At 49.6% G+C, this 16,428-nt stretch overlaps 1 protein-coding gene across 1 annotated transcript in view; it reads right to left on the bottom strand.

The window, feature by feature from the left end:
* Nucleotides 1–405: 405 nt before the first annotated feature.
* The window catches only part of ARID1A (AT-rich interaction domain 1A), a gene marked incomplete at its 3' end in the record, with an annotated part of 60,374 nt that continues 44,351 nt past the window's right edge, over nt 406–16,428 (bottom strand). Inside the window, exons 8-20 of the mRNA XM_082329649.1 lie at nt 16,107–16,422; nt 14,701–14,846; nt 14,505–14,614; nt 11,821–12,030; nt 11,060–11,267; nt 7,100–7,232; nt 6,574–6,746; nt 6,244–6,394; nt 5,954–6,085; nt 5,747–5,843; nt 3,392–4,265; nt 2,961–3,091; nt 406–2,130 (exon numbers count right to left, since the gene is read on the bottom strand). Coding sequence (XP_082185775.1) covers nt 406–2,130; nt 2,961–3,091; nt 3,392–4,265; nt 5,747–5,843; nt 5,954–6,085; nt 6,244–6,394; nt 6,574–6,746; nt 7,100–7,232; nt 11,060–11,267; nt 11,821–12,030; nt 14,505–14,614; nt 14,701–14,846; nt 16,107–16,422 — 4,406 coding nt within the window. The remainder of the gene's footprint in view (nt 2,131–2,960; nt 3,092–3,391; nt 4,266–5,746; nt 5,844–5,953; nt 6,086–6,243; nt 6,395–6,573; nt 6,747–7,099; nt 7,233–11,059; nt 11,268–11,820; nt 12,031–14,504; nt 14,615–14,700; nt 14,847–16,106; nt 16,423–16,428) is intronic.

Raw genomic sequence — 16,428 nt, 5'->3', positions numbered from 1 at the left:
TTCCTGCAAGATTGTGAATGTACAACGATAAACCACACAGAGTTCAGCAGTCACGTTTGTCCTTCAGAGTTTACCATTAAAAACAGTTATGAAAGTGGTGCCTGTCAATGTGATAACACGGCAAGTCGTTTCCCCAAACTCACTGTAAACGACAGTAACTTTGGTTAAAATAAAAAAAGTCTTCTATGTAGACAGAACTTTGTCTCCTTTAATAAGGGATTCAGGACAAATTTGAAGGGCAGGGGAAGGGGAGAGGGAACGGGGACATCTTTCCCCACGGGAGAAGCAGGACAGCGCAGGGCAGACAGTGGATTCTGAGGTGGTTTTGCATAAATAAAGGGCAACAGTCAGTTTCTAAGTTCTCCACTCACGCACACGCACACAGGGTCTCGGATCCCACAGCTGTCATGACTGGCCAATTAAAAACAGTACATCACAAATAACTTGTGAAACCAAAGAGTTCATCAAAGGCGACACGGAGATGTCCAACAGCCGCGACTCGTATAACGTGAACTCCGAGTGGTTCTCGTCCACCTTGGCCAGGGCGAGCAGCGCCCGAGCAGCTCGGCGCATCATGTCCACGCTCGTCGACTCAAAGGGCGGGTTCTGCATGTGCATCAAGCCGGCCTGGCTCTGCTGGAACTGCGTGGCGGCCAGGCTGTCCTCCAAGAAGCCCAGCAAGTTGCCAATGCTGCCCTTCTGCACAGCAATCGCTCTTGCTGCCAGGCTGTCCCCCTGTGCCAAGTTGGCCAGTAGTACCACAGCCATCTCTCGACACACCGGGTTCTTTCTGTCACTAAGGAACCGCACCATGGTGCTGTACAGCTTCTCCAAGCGACTGAAGGGGGGAGTTGCGAGAATCAAATCCACATTGTTGTCCTGGATGCTGAGTTTGCTGAGTGTTTCCAAAACCAGTCTCTGAGGGGAGAGGACCGCATTGGGCCCCAGTGTCGGAAAGGGATCCTGGGCCTCTGCTGACGGACAGACTGCCCAGTGGAGGAGTCCATCCAGGATGGGCAAACAGATGCTTTCCGGGTAAGGGGAGAGGTCCAGCTGGCCAGAAATGTTGGCCAGCGTGACCAGTGTATTTTCACGCAGCATCTCCAAGCAGTCCCACCACCACTCCACCTTGTTGCAGCTCACCCCTTGGTCCTGCTCCTCCTCTTTCTCGTAGGTCAGGGGCGCCTGTTTGCGTTCTGGGTGCTTGTGGTGCAAGAGAATCAGTTTCCCTAGAATCAGCAGCAGCCCGGGATGTTTAGACATCTCAAAGTCATTGCCCGGCACAAACGATAAACTCCTGATGATGTTAGAGACACAGATGCAGCGCTTCGCCAGAGAGTCCTGCCAGTCGAGGAGGGTGCAGAGGGGCGTCTCGTCTTTACTGTGAGGTTCGTCCTCCAGAATTTTTATATTTCTGTGACTCTGAGCTGGACTAATGCCAAAGGGAAACTTGCTGCTTTCCTTTGCCGTTTCCAAAGCTTTGACCTCTTCCTCCTCCCCTGCCAGGGAGCCCGGACGTGCCGAAAGCATGTCGTCCATGGTGGCAGTTATCCTCTTCTCCGAGGAGCTGTCGGATGGAGGAGTCTCTCCTTCCCTAGTGCTCGGATTGCTCTCGGCTGCTGAACGTTTCCTCAAGACGGAGTTGCAGGAAGCTCGTTTATGAGTCAAAGGTAGCTCCGTCTTGCTCTCAAAGTGGGTCTGAATGTGCTCGGTGGTATCTCCGCCGCCAATCCGCCAGTGCAGCAGTCCGCTTTCGAACTCCTGCACTCGCCCCAGCTTGTCTGAATAATCTACCACAAATGGGTCGTTTTTCTGCACGACCTTGACTGGAAGCTTGTCAAATTTACTAACTAGTTTTTCCTCACTGCTCTCTAGAGGTGCTTTGTCCTTGCTCGAAAACGCAGCCTCCTCCTCTTCCTCATCCTCTTCTTCCTCCTCACAGTTCAGGCTCCGTGGTTCATCCTCCTCCTCCCCTTCCTCATGAGAGGAAGCTGAAGACTTGCAGAACCTTTCGGGATCTAATAGTGTTCTTTGCCCTGGGTCTCCCACCTCGTATTCCTTCAGGATCCCAAAGATCTCGATCAGGCAGCGCCGGAAATACTCCACCAAGAGTTCCAGCAAGCCTGGCAGCTACAAGGGAGGAGAAAAACAGGAGGGGGAGGAAGGAAGGGAACAGTGATCAGAAAACAACTTAGGCCGACATGAGCGACTGGGAAAGCAGGGCGTAAAGGGCTAAGAATTTCAGCAGTGATGTTAATTAATGGGTTCTTTTCATGCTGGCAATAAACTATTTGCAAAAGAGCGCTTTCTGTCCTCCGAGAAAAGGAACAAAGGCGAAACCAGATACTGACTGTCAGCACCCAAGCCGCCCCCCCTCCAGACACACATACCTGCGCACACACACGTGCTCTTGGCTGTATCTCCCCTCTGGGAGATGAAGGGCAGCACTAAGCAAAGCAGCCTTTACAGTATTGCCGAGCGGTTTTTACAACAGCCACAGAGGCACGTGGCAACTAACTGAGAAAGGCTGGCCCTCCGGATGGGCATCCCAGCCTCCCTGCACGCTGTCCCGGGGAACGACAGAGCCAGAGGTGAGTGAACGCCATCAACGCCCGAAAACGCAAGCAGCCTCCAGCCTTTCATAGCACTCTTGCTGCCAAGTCCATCACGGCCTCCCCAAGGTTATTCGCTTCCTCTGTTACAGAGGCAATACCTCTCCCCAGGGAGGAGAACGCAGACGCTTGCACACCAACACACACAGAGATTACACGGGCCAGGGAGGAACCAGCGCACAGATACCCAGACCCCACGCTCTCTTCAGCCCTGGCGTGCTCGGCAGCCACAGGGACGTCTGGGAGCCCGGCCCTACGAGGGCAGAGCTGCTTGTTGCTATCTCGCTGACAGAAAACCCTACAAAATTAGCACTTCAAAGACCTGCATCGGAGAGCATCTGCACCCACCTGGCTGAGGTTGAAGGTCATTATGCTGTTGTCATCATAGAGCAGGATGTTTATGGTATCTAAGGCCCACGTACTTTCAGCTAGCAGCCCAGACTTCAGAGACATCATCACTCTCCAGGCTTCAGGAGTTCCTGTAACATAAACACATGATACTTCAAGCTCCTGGAGTTTAAAAACAAAAAGGAGATACTTGATATGCTTTTTGGACCCATGAAGAGCAGAGCCTGTTTAAGATGATGTACAGACTGTATGTACCAGCAGTCTCTCCGCAGACAATGCCAAAATGATGTCTGAAAAGACAACTAACTTGCAAAAATATGATTCCTTCCAAGCCAGCAGAGCCCTTCCACTCGGCACTGCTGTACCAACGGGTAACAGCAGCACCCACCCCCTCGACAGGCACAGGCAGAAAAGCAGGAGTTCTCTCTTACCGATATCTTTTGCTGTCAGCCGCCTCCTCTGCTTCAACACAGGTTGCGTGGCTTCTACTGATCCCGGAGGGAAGGTGATGTCTCGTCGGATCATGGGAGGCTGTACAGCTGCTGGTGTTATATGCGAGGCAGGGACTGGCGGTCCTGCCTTCTGCATTTTCATCCCCGAGTGCAGGAATGGAGATTTACTAGGAGAAGTGCGATTCTCCAGAGGTCTGGGCAGAGGTGCTGGGCTGGATACCTGAGGAATGTGATTCTGCATGCTAGGGGGGGTCTGGTAGTTAGACTGGGGGGGCCTCGTCATTGGGGGCACGGGGGCAGAGGGACCATAAGGAGGTTGCCGGTTCCCGTGGGAAGGCCATGGTCCCTCATGGTTGACCCTCTGGTCTGAATGCAGAATTTCATCTGTTCGAGTCACTCCGTGATAAGCAGGCCCCTGGGGCGCAGAGCCAGTGCTCTGCCGGTTCGGATAGCTGTACCCTATTTCGTTGCGCCCTTGCCACATGGCGCCTTGCTGCGGGCCCTCTGGAGTAGGTTGTATGGGACCACCCATCATCTGAGGAGGCATGTTTTGCTGAGCATTGGAGCCTGGGGGAGCCGAGACCCTGTCTCTGCCAAATTGGAATGGGAACTGGTTCTGTGGCCCTCCGGCAGATCGGCGGTCAGCAGCAGGGTATGTACTCCCGTACTGGTTATACAAGTCCTGCTGTGGAGACGGCTGTGCAGTTTGCTGCTGGCTCGGTTGCTGGGTCTGTGCTGGAGGCAGCTGCTGCTGCGTCTGCCCCTGCCCGGCGCTGTATGGTACGTTGTACATCTCCCCTTCGTGTCGCTTGGCAGGCGGGCCGTAGCTGCCATCCATCGGTCGCTTGTAATTCTACAGGGAAAATAAAGGCATCGACAGTAGGAGATGATCCACTTAGAAACAAGCAACCCAGACCTCAGTGGGCAGAGCTACTCAGAGCCGGAAGATACGCCCCACGGCATGGCCTGTAAGAGGGCAAGACTTGTCTCGTTGTTAGCCATATCCAGCGTGAAGTTGGATCAGTCTTTCCATTTCACAAGCCAAGACCAATTCCTTGCGGCTGGCTGGGCAGTTTCCTTGTGGATTCTACAAGGATGCCTTGGGGGCAGAAATCTGCCCACAGAAAGGACTTTCCTGGAGAAAAGACTCAGCTCTACTACACATTCACCACAAACCAAACCGTGCATAGGTACTTCTTTCCTTTCACATCCAGGAATTTTATCAGACCCTATTTCTCTTGTACTTCCCAGAAAACAGAGGCTTCTGCTGAAGCATCACACAAGATGCGTTAAAAACTGTTGTACTTCCTGCTTCTTCCTCTCCTGCAGATTTCAAAACACATCACTGAAAGGAGCAAGAACTATTCTCCCCTCTACTTCTTTTAAGTGCAAATGGAGAAAACAGTCAGTTGCCAAGAGAGAATTAAAATCCAAGACCTCTCTTGCCTCCAAGGGTCTATGCTCTAGCTGCCATACAGCCTGCTCAGAAGCTCCACGGTCATGACTGGCTTCAGATGGAGCTCTAGGGCTTCAAAGATGACAAGTACCGGAGTAACTCGAACTCTTGGCTCGGAGCCCCGTGGCTCTGGTTGCAGAGCCAAACTGCAGAGCAGTTGGAATTATTCTTAGCACAGCTCAGCGAGTGCCCTCTCTATACTCTCCTAAACCAGAGGACTCAAAATTATCAGGAAAACATTATGGGTCTTGGCACTGATACAAAGAGCAAGTCATATGTAAGGACCATGGAAAGAGATCTGTTCATACAGATTCTGTCCTGAAACAAACCTGATGTTTTTGAGAACAACAAGTAGGAGGCGGTGGGGCAGTGGAGGAGTGGAGGCAGGTCTGAAGCCTTTGTCTGCAGGCTCAGTAAGGCAAAGACAAAAAAAAGCCCTGGGTTGTGCAGAATGAGCCACCTGAAAGAGCTCCCCGGAACGATCAAGGACTTCCTCCAAACCAACTCATCTGATCACTTGGACCAAAGAAGTGTTACAGAAACATGATGGGATTCAGAAAGTTCCAGAAGGGCAGAGAAGCCCAATAAAGCTTCCTGATCTCCTGCTGCCTGACCAGAGCGTGCATGTCTGCAAACTACACAGCCTCCGTTCTCAGAACATTGTTTTGCTAATGCAACACTGGAAACGCTAATTAAAACTCATTTAAACTATTTGGAAACTGGAAAAAAAGAGCCTCCTGTATAAGGCACTTAATTCTACACATCCATAAAGCAAACACACAGCCCAAAGAGTTCTCATCCTCCCCTCTTCACAAATTTCGGAGATAAAACTCTTCTGTCTCTCAGTCAAACAAATCAGAAACTTTCTGGTAACTTACCTGCTGTTGCTGTTGATACATGGTAGTTTGCTGGCTAGGGAAGGGGCTGCCCGAGGATGTGCCTTGAGTGGAGAATTGATTGCCATAGGAATCATGTCTGGAGAAGAAACAGATGCATTACTTGTCTGATCAGATGCACGCTTCACTTTCACAGCCTCAGAGCTCTCTAACCGGGAAGAGCCGTTTGCGGCAACACCCCGCACAGACCTTTGCTGCTGCTGCTGCTGCTGCGGGTAGCGGCTGGGAGAGTACATCCCCGATTCAGGGGTGGAAGGCATGATGTTTGGCTGCGGAGTTCCGGTCGCTAAGTTGCCCTCGGGTCCCATGCCAGGCTCCGTCCTGCATGGAAGCAAACACAAAAACCCCACACGTCCACTTAAATTCACCCCTGCTCCTCAAATGGAAGAAGATGATCAGAAAAGTCACAATAGTGAAGAGAAAGTAATCATTTCACATGAGTCAAGCAAATCAGGATCTCACCGGGTTGAAGTGCTCACCTCACTCTGTCGTAAGGACCTCCGTAGGAATAGTGTTGCCGCTGTCCCATGGCCATGTTACCCATCCCTGGACCTGCAGCACGATTGTAAGGGTCACCCATACCACTGTTGGGGCCCTGCCCTGAGGACATGAAGGGATCGCTTCCTGGAGCTGAAATATTGAAAGAAGGATCAATAAACATGTCTACCTCTGCCTTAGAAAGACACGTCCCATCTTCTGGGGAAGAAGGGCAAGCAGAAGGTCTCCTACAGCACATTCCAGCGTACAGCCAGATACAGGGATTAGTACCCAAGGAGAAAAGGGAGAGGAGCACGCAAGGACTTCCTCACCTTTCCTCATACTGCTGTAAGGATCTTTATTTGGCTCATAAGACATGCGACCCATCATGTCAGAGGTATTCATGCTGGGCTGGTACCCTGGATTTGGAGTCATGGAGTTCCGCTTCTGGAACGTAGGATCACTACCATCTGCAAAGGCATCCTGAAGGCCCACTGAGTTACTCCTGATTCAAAAAAACCCCACAAACATAGGATTAGAGAGGTCCATCATGCTCCTCAGGATACTTTTCCCCACATGTTCCCTCTCAGGTGTTGCCATCCCCTAGAAGGACCACAGTCACGCTCCTCCAACAGAGGGACGAAGAACTGCCCTCCTACAATACTGTCCTCAACCCCCGTCCCAAAGGCAATGATTATTCACACACAGACGCAGAGCCAGCAACGTTGCTGCGAGCCACTGACAAAGGAGCAAAGCCATGGAGCCCCACCAAAACAGCCATCTGCGGTAGCGACCCAGAAGCGACCTCACAGTCACACTGCCTCCAGCACAGCGGAAGAGGGTGCGATGGTTTCATACCTGATGCCTGGCAAAGGGGGCATCTGACTGTGTGGCGTAGATGCTGGAGTTGGTGGCTTCAGGTCTCCTCCTTCTGCCATGGAGCTGCTGGTGGACTGAGGTGTCTGAGGACCCTGCATTGAGCCTGAACCCGCTGCAAGAACAGAAACGTGGTGTGAGCAGCTTTGCACCCTACAGATGCAACCCAGAAACTCCCAGAACATCAGCCCCAAGAGCAGAGAGCAAAGACTCCTTGAAGAAAGAGGCAGATGAAACACGGCCAAAAAAGTACAAGGAGCTCAACACTGCAAGGACATACCGGGCCAGACTTCCCCAGAAGTACCACGTACAGTAATGTAAAGCTGAGAGGACGCGTTCGTTTTCATCATGCCTTCATTCTTAGCCACATTCCCTTTTATACACCGTGCCGCCACCGTGGCACTGTGTCGTGGTGCCCAGGCTACCTAGCTTCAAAGGCTGATGCTCTACAGTGCACCACGCAGCATGGAACATGGTGCTTCTTGCCAAGCGACAACCACTGACCCATCACCTTCACATTCTCTTTCTACCCAGAAAGAAGGGGGTTTGAGCCCTCTCCTGGAAGTGTCACAATCTTTCTAGTGATGGGACCTCCAGGACGTCAGCTGAAGTCACCAAGTAACGCTGAACAGGGCTCCTCTGTCTGCTCTGCCCTTCGAGAGGGGTTAACTCATGCAGGTTAATTCAAGCACCACTCCCAAGGATTCCTGGAACAGGGAATGCCGGAGATGCCGGATCTTTCACTGAACAACAAAACCCGTCCAGCAAGTTCCCGGGCTCTGTACGGGTTGCTTTACACTACAGTAAGCTTTCATCAAAAATCCCAGGCCGTCATGTGTAATCCAGCTGTGCCGTCAGCTCTGGGAGCTCTCCTCTGCCCCTGGATCGCTGTGACAGTGTCAGCTCTCAGGTTCATACGCTCCTGGCAGCTGGCAAGAGCTGAACTCTTAATTAATGTTTCCATTAGTTACCATCCCCAGCACCCGATATCCCTCAGCTTCAGCCCTGCTGGTTGATGAGTCATTTCAGCTATTCATTAAAATCCTCCGAGGTCAGGTCCAGGGCATGTTTGTTTACACCCCACCTTCCTGGCACCCTGTCCTCCTCTCCACAACTCCCTCCCAGCCCGGGGAGGTCTCGGGAGAAGGAAGGGCAGAGGCAAGCCCAGCGGGGAGTTTCATTCATGGCCCCCCCCCGCCGTTCTCCGTCCCTCCTCAGCAGCGGTTCAGGTCCACTCACTTCCCCCAGGAATTCGCCGCTCGTCTCTGTTTGTAATGCTGGCATCGGCAGGAAGAAGCCTCGAGACATTCCCTGCGTCGCTGCCATTTGGTGTTTGTCCCCACCCCCCGCCGTCCCTCCCACTCACAAATTTACACACAGTTGGAGCCAGGCCAGTTCCTTGCTCTGGGAATTAAAACCCAACGGCAGACTGATTACGCCTCCCCAGGGACGCGCTGCAGTTTGCGAGCAGGAACCCAAGCAGGTTTGCAGGAAACCTGCGCCGAGTGCCCACGAGGCAATACCCCGTCCACTCCAGCCCAGGCCTTTCTGTAACCGCTTTTGGGTTTTGAGGGTTATGAACACACAGGGCGTGGAAAAGAGCACCAGCACCAAGAGCTCTACCTAGATGATTGTCCTGCAAGGCCTTGAGATGCTCTGCAGCCTCAAAAAGTGGTTAATGGAGAATCGTGCAGTGCTGTCCTCATCATTCACAAAGTTAGGCAGAGGTGCATTTGACAGAACAGGCCGAAACGAAGCGTAAGCCAACACCAACAGGTTATAAGGTCTGCGAGGAGAGCAAAGCACGTGTGCCTGCGTGGGATGACAGAGCCCTTCATCCAAATGATGGGACTTCAAAACGCCCCACTGTTGTCCACTCGGTTTCAAACAGGGAAGTTATTCCCCAGTAAGGGCGATGCCCTGGGAGACCGGCCCCTGTGCGTGCAAGTCTGGAGGACGCTGCTTCAGCGGGGCCTCAGCAGCCCCCTGCGACAGTAGTGCCCGCGGGGCCTCCGCTTCTCTACCGCTCTTAGGTCTGGAGCTGAGGCTGAGAAAGCGATTTGTGTCGTCCCCTACACCCTCAGCTCCTGCCGATCCAGGGGAGCAAGAGAGGAGGAAAAGGAAAGCGAAAGGAGCACGAACATGCTGAGCGATACAGCTTAAAGGATCAGAGCAACCAACCACGCTTCAGCGCTGCCTCTGCGTATTCCTAGTTGCAGGAGTCTGGAGTAAGACAAGTGGAGAGAAGAGTTTAAATAGGAAATACAGCACGGTCCTCTCACAGCAGGAACCAAACCTGTGGGCTAAGTCAACAGAGCTGCACGAACATGCAGAGTTTGGGATAGCAGCCCTGCAAATTCCTCCTGCTGATGTGCTGAAGCAAGAGATCACCTGTACCACGGCCCAGGAGGCAGACTCACGACCCTCACATACCATCGTATCAGCTAAACAAAATAGAAAGTGATGCACCGTCTAATCTATTCTGACAGGCACCTAGCGCTACAAGAATTTTTAAGTCGCTTCCTAAAAGTCTCAGCCCTCTCCAAATAAACTCCAAACGCTCTTAACGTCTTTCTTCCACTGCCTCCTATCTCAGGGGGACAAGGAAGAGGTTTTGGAAAGAAAGTGGGGATGGATTTGTGGGCTAGCTTAAGCAGAACTCAGACACCATTTAAACAGAAGTTTAGTCTAACGACACAAAAGTTGCTTTATCTTGCAGAATACACCAAGGTTGAAGCTACGCTGGGACAGGTTTCCTGACCAGCAAACAAACATGATTTAGTCCTGTAAAAAACCAACACTCTGTAACCGAGAGGACAGATAAATGCAGTTGCCAACAGAAAATTCGGACAAGCACACTGTCGATCAAGGGCTTAGCAGGGCTGAAACACAACTGCAGTACAATCAAAAAAGGGTTCATTATTTCACTCCTCAGGAGCTAAACAAAGATGATGCCAGGTTCAGAACCAAAAAGGCATTTTTTGCAAACATTACAGGAACTTCAAAGCAGACAAAGTTTTTATTTCACCTACATGAACAGGCTCCTGACCAGAAAAAGCAGCCGAAGGTTTTACTTATAAAACAAACTGGAAAACTGAAGCTTAAAGGGTTGGCAAGTTCAGCAGCGATTCAAGCAATGAACTCAATGCAAATGAGACAGAAACGATCAGACTTTCCGAAGACTGAAGAGTACAGCACGCACTGCTAGCCTGGACATTTTCTCCTTTTTTGTCCATTCTCCCCCCCATTGAACACTATGCTTAAATATTCAGAAACTGGAGCACCCCAGCACATCTGAAACAACAAGAAAAGTTCATTTTAAAAGGCTTGAATTCTAGAGCATCTAACGTGTAATACGCTTATGAAGCTCTCCGGGCACAAAGCCTCCGAAAGCCCTGTCTCCTGCTGAAGACAGAAAGCACTAATTCACGAGGAAGATGAGCACACACCCACATCAAGCATTTACTCCCAGAAGGTAGCACATGCATAGTCAAAACAAGCACAACCTTCCTAGCAAGTTCCCAAAGCTAAGCAGTAACAAGAAGGGCTGCTGTTAGAATATGCAGACATCACCTTGAAGGGATAACTCCAGACTTCTCTCCCCACCAGATTCTCATACGGCAGTGATGCACTGCTAAGCACAGAGGTGCGTGTATATACGTATGTATATATTTTTATGTGCTCCCTTTTCTTAAGCTTAGTACAGAGGTGGGACACACAAAAACTGAACTATCCCAAGAGGCTTGACTTATTCCCAGTATCATTCGCTCCCACGTTACAAAAGTATTTAATCTACACAACCAGAGAAATTTGAAACAGACGTGAGGGCTTTGTGAGGTTTGGAATCGGTCTGGCCCACAGCACGGGGAGTCGGGTGCACAGTGCCAGAGATCCTCTGGTTCAAGCATTCATTGCACACCTTAAACCAGCGTCTAAACTCACCTGGAGATGGAGGCTGTATCTTAGTCTGAGACTTCTTTGAATCGGCAGCTGCAAAGATATCTGGAGGGGGGTCTTCACCTCGCTCAATCTTGCACTCAAAGGCATAGAGACACTGGATGTACTGCTTCTTCAAAGAACTAGCTGCACTGCTGGACGTGCCCACATTGAGATTTGTGGCTAACTCGCGCCATTTCTTGTTTTTGTTGACCTGCACAACCAAACAAGAGGCTCTGAACTCAAAATCCCAGCTACTTCTCCTCCAAGAAATTTCCTGGGAAGAAATCAGCGCTTCCCAGCTAAAACAAAGGATGCAGTAAGAGCTAAGCAGAGCAGATACAGTTGTGTTCAAGGGCAAAAACTAGTAAACTCTCTTCCTCATCTAGAGAAAACTTTTTGAACGGGGACAGATTGCAAATCAAACTAGCCATGAGGTCAGTTGGCAGCCAGAAGCAAAGACAATGGCAGCGTCACCAATCTTTGCACTGGACAAAGCAGGGGGACAAAGCACTTGAATTGAATCTCACCACAGACTGTTCTCAACCGGCCAGCGGGAGAGCAGACATTTGGCTCACTTAAAGGATGCTGGGTTTTATAAGCATTATTTAAAAAAATAAAAGAAACACAGCTAAATGGGAAGTCATGGCTTACATCAAGCTACAAATCTAACTTTGAATTGTGTTGCCTACTGACTTGTGACTGCCAGGCAGTGGGCAGCTCTGAATACAACCACCCAGCCACCACGCTGGCTGCTGGACACTCACCTGAGTCAGTCCTCCAATCTCCTTCACTGAGATGTAGAGCCGGTAAAGGTCCAAGGGTTTCCTGCCTACTGCTGGGAGATTTGTCATGCCCATGGCCTTCTCTTCAGTGAAGGCCAGGTAACGATCTACCCAGATCTTCCTCTCAGGCTCACCACCCAGCTCATAGAGTTTGGTGATCTTCTCATTGGTTGTAGTAGAGGAACTGGACTTCTAGGAGAAGGAAAGAGATATCAGGACTGAGCAGCACAAAAGCAGCTCACATCCGAGATGGTTTCAAAAAAGCAGCCAGATAAGAGTTCAAAGTCCTGCTGTTACATTGAGAACAGCTTTATATTAGACCTACACTTGTCTCAGATCAATGGCAGGCAAGTATTATTCGACAATAGGTATCGCAACACCAGCCGCTACTCAGGGAATTCACAGACTATGTATTTTTGAAAAGTGAAAGGTTTCAGGAATGCTACAGAAACCAAACCAACCTCAAGGAGACTTTGCAGAGAGCCGTCTCTCTGAGACATCCTTTGTGGGTTCGTTTGCTAAATATATGAGAAAACATCTAATCCAACTGCAAATGAGATTCCCCATGACTACTGCACTCTGCCAGGGTGAATACTGCCCTCCGGTTTGCCTCTTCTCTTACCCAAGTGGTAGAGTAGCGCCAAGTTAAACTGACACTAAACCCTGCAAAGGAATAACAATAAACACGCCTCAAAGAAAAACAAAGATTAGAGGCACCTGTTTGACCAATGTGTGCGAGGGGTTCCCCACAAAGACCATCCCTCTTCCCTTGCCTATTCACTGACAGGGGTGCAGAAATCTCCAGCTACCCAGACATGACGTAAGCTCCCGTACTGGTTTGCTATCAGTGGCGTATCAGGATCCAGGAAGACTGATATGGAAAGGTATCACAGGAATTTGGAATACAAGGTTACAGTTATGAAGCATGAGTATCACACACTAGCTCCTACGCATCTGACTCACTGAGTTGTCCGAGTGTCTATTTAGAGGTAAAACCTGTGGTCCTGCACCTTGCCTTGCTTCCCCCACATCTTTCGATGTAGTACATGAGCATGTTCTTTTGTATTTCACCACCTGGATCACACACAGTTGGAGTAAAGGCAGAAATGGTTTTGGCGTTCCACATGCTTCCTTAAAAATAAACTTCCAAAGTAGAAGTGAACTTCAAATCTGATGATGTTCTAGATGAACCCCTGCACCCAAGACTGAGCGTATTCATTAGCACGAGATGATCCTCAAACAGCGCAGACAAGACAGAACAACCCTTATTTGTAGCTTCTGGCATCTCCTGGCCCAAGAGCTTTCAACGCCTTGTTTGTCATAAATAGAAAGGCAGATGCCAGAACACATGAGCAGAAGCGAGAGATCGTCTCAATCTTCTTGCAGACTGCTGGTGGTACAGGTATCAAACTTGCAGAGCATTTATTTTCCTTCAAGTAGCAAAAGAGGAGACTACGGGCTCAGAAACTGCTTTTTTGGTGGTTCTTTTGAAACTAGTAGCAGTAATGCAAAGAAAAACACTCCCTGAAGAACTTGTTTGCCTCCCTCTTCTGGCTTTAATACAGGATTAGTAAGAGGTTTGTTTGTGAAACACCTGTAACGCTTTAGGTACCACCTCCCGGCTGGGGGTGATAGCTGCCTCGCTCCAAGCCTACACCAGAAACACACTCAGGTTTGTTTACACTTCTTTTGGCAGTTTCACTGTGGCAGGCGATAATTCCTAATACTAAATTGTTTTGCAAGTGAAATTGATTATTCCTAAAGGACTCAGAAACGCTCCCCTGCATTTCTGAACAGTTTACGAATCCCAGGAGTAAAACCCTCAATTGTTTGAATTTGCCTGAAAAATCCTGAAGAACCTCTCGGAGCCACTGGCAGGGCTCAAGCACAGCCAGGGCTGGGCACACCAAGCATAGTTCATGTTGAATCTCCTTACACCGAGCACTTCAACTACATGGTCTTCACACTTCTGATTCAAGCAACGGTCTAATTAGCTATGCATAGGGCCTGGGGACTTGGATAAAGCTGACCCAAAAGGTGCATCTGGTCAGGTTCCTTCTCCCCAGTTAAGAAAGGCAAGCCTAGCCCACAACTGAAATGAGAACATATAAATAAGGTGTGCCAGGCACCTGTGAGAAATTCTAGATAGAGGCTTGAACTGCTGAGTCACAAACAGGGGAGGACGTGAATTCTGACAGAAAAGCCCCTTTCCTGGCCTCACCGAGGGCTAGTGGGTCTCTGCAGGGGACGGCAGAGTTCGGGCTCCTCAGGAATACCCTTATTAACGTATCTGGGTATTTAGCGGTTTATTGCAAGTATAGCCAGAGCCTACTCTAAAACGCACATACGCACGTTTCGAGACGCTTATTTCTTTAATTATGCTCCAAAACATAACGCATCCCAAAAGAGCATATCCCACTCGCTGGCCACACTCCTGAGTTCGAACCATGGTCGCAAGCAGCAGTCAATCACACACTACAAGGACAGCCATGCTAATGAGAAGTCTGCTGAGGGTAAGGAGGACGACTCAAATTAGGTTTCTCTCAGGAACCACACTCGCTACTGGATAGATGCACTGTTCGGTCCAAGTTAACATGCAATGGTTTTATTTCCCTGCATGCTGGAGAGGATGGGAATCATTAAAAACAAAAACCAAAACATTTTACCTTTGACTTGGATTCTGCTTTTGGCGTCCCATCTGCCTTATTGTTCATTTTAGTTGCAGGTGTTAACTTGACATCCCCAAGACCCATCATTTCAGGGCTGGCTGCCATCCCTAGGAAGCGAAAAGAATCTGTAACACTGATTTTCAATCCCGTACAATGAAATCAATGAAAAGCCTAAGAGCCAGCACTGGCTTACCTGCAGAGTTGTTAGCCATATTGCCACCCATCGGATAGGGCGGGCCCTGGGGGTTGATCATGCCAGCCATACTGTTAATTCCCTGTCCATAAGGAGGCCCAGTGCCCATCATTCCCCCTTGATTCATGTTGGGATAACCAGGAGGCCTAGAGAAAAGCAAGGAAGAAACAGACACTTACTCCAAATACTAAGCATTAACACCTTGTCTTCTAAGGAAGCGGGTTTGCTAAGAGAAACCTTCTAAAAAGGAAGCGGAGAAGTGACTTTCTCCAGCTCATTTTTCCAGCAAAAGACCAAAGATCAGGTGCTCTTTTAAAGCTTGGCTACCCTACAGCCCAAGTCTCACTCAAAAGAAAAGGGGATGCAAACCGTTTTGAAAGAGGTACTTCAGTTCTGAACGTTTTCACCCGTAATCTTGTTCTGCTACATCCCCAGACTGAACTTCGTTTGTGAAGTTGCCTTTACAGGGAAGAACAGATCTGCAAATACTGCAGCCCTGTGCATTTAAGTGAGACTACATTATTTGTACAGATGAACAGTGTACTGCTCCAGCCACATATAACGATTTTTCTTTATTTCTTTCCTTTTTGTTACCCATACAAGCTACATTATTTTACATGCATCAGAAAGCCTCATACACAACCGTCACTCAAACTTTCTACTCAAAGGGACAGGCTTTGATGCCTTTATTGGCATTTGGGAGCTTGACCTCTTGGCAGTCACAGGGAACATCAGACAGCAGCTTGCAGAAGCAGCCCTCAAGTCAGGATAAAGAGCACAATGCCCAGTCAGACAACAAATACATCCAGCAGCTTTACTGGGGGAACCCAATTTATAAGCAGGTTCACAGCTCTCACAGCATTCTGGTAGGCCCCATGCACCTACTCTGAAATGTGCAATAATAAAACAAAAAACAAACAAAACAAACACCACAGAAAATAGTTGCAAAGTTCAGTGCTGCATTCCAGCTCCCCTTCCCACAGCTGGTCATCAAGGGCCGAAAGGGAAGAAGTTCATTACACTGGACAAGTAATGCCTTGGTTCAGACAAATGCAGCTGGATGGCTGCTAGATTTATGGGCTTTACCACACACGCAGCGTCTCTGAAGTCACTCATGTAACAAAGGAGACCGGAAAGCAAAAGGGATCTCAGAGTTAAACAGATTTCACCTATGAATATTAAAAATTCCCTAAGCATGTCATTAACGATATATTCCAACACACTGCTTGTCCAAGCTTTATGCCTTTCCTTTTTTAACACTTAAGATTGATGAAAAAGTCTCCAAGAAGGGCAAACCTTCAAGGAAGCGTGTGTTCAGTATCGCCCCAAATTTGGGTTATTCCATCCACAGCTCTGAAACCTAGACCTGACAGAGGAAAGGGACCAGGGGAGATCTCATTCCTTACCTGTTCTGGATGGAGTTGGCAGCAGCATGCATGGCGGCAGCGGCCGCTTCTTGTGCTTTGCGATTCATGCCACCTGGCGGGGGGCACATCCCCGTCCCCACCTGAGGCGGCATGTTGGCCATGTTAGGTCCGTAAGGTCTGTTCCCCATGGTTGCATGGCTCATCCTCCCGGGAGGAAGCCCGCTGTACGGCGGCACGCCAGTCTGCCCATGCATCTGGCTCCCTGCTGCCATGGGGTTCATGCTTCCTCCCATTCCAGGACTGGGGTAGTTGGCATTGGACATAGCATTGTAGTTTGGCTGCCTGGGATAACCTCCTAAGG

The sequence above is a fragment of the Platalea leucorodia genome (genome assembly GCF_965183815.1).
Source record: "Platalea leucorodia genome assembly, chromosome: 18".
Taxonomy (NCBI): Eukaryota; Metazoa; Chordata; class Aves; order Pelecaniformes; family Threskiornithidae; genus Platalea; species Platalea leucorodia.
The sequence above is the reverse complement of the archived record's forward strand: the minus strand, read 5'-3'. Positions and strand labels throughout refer to the sequence as shown.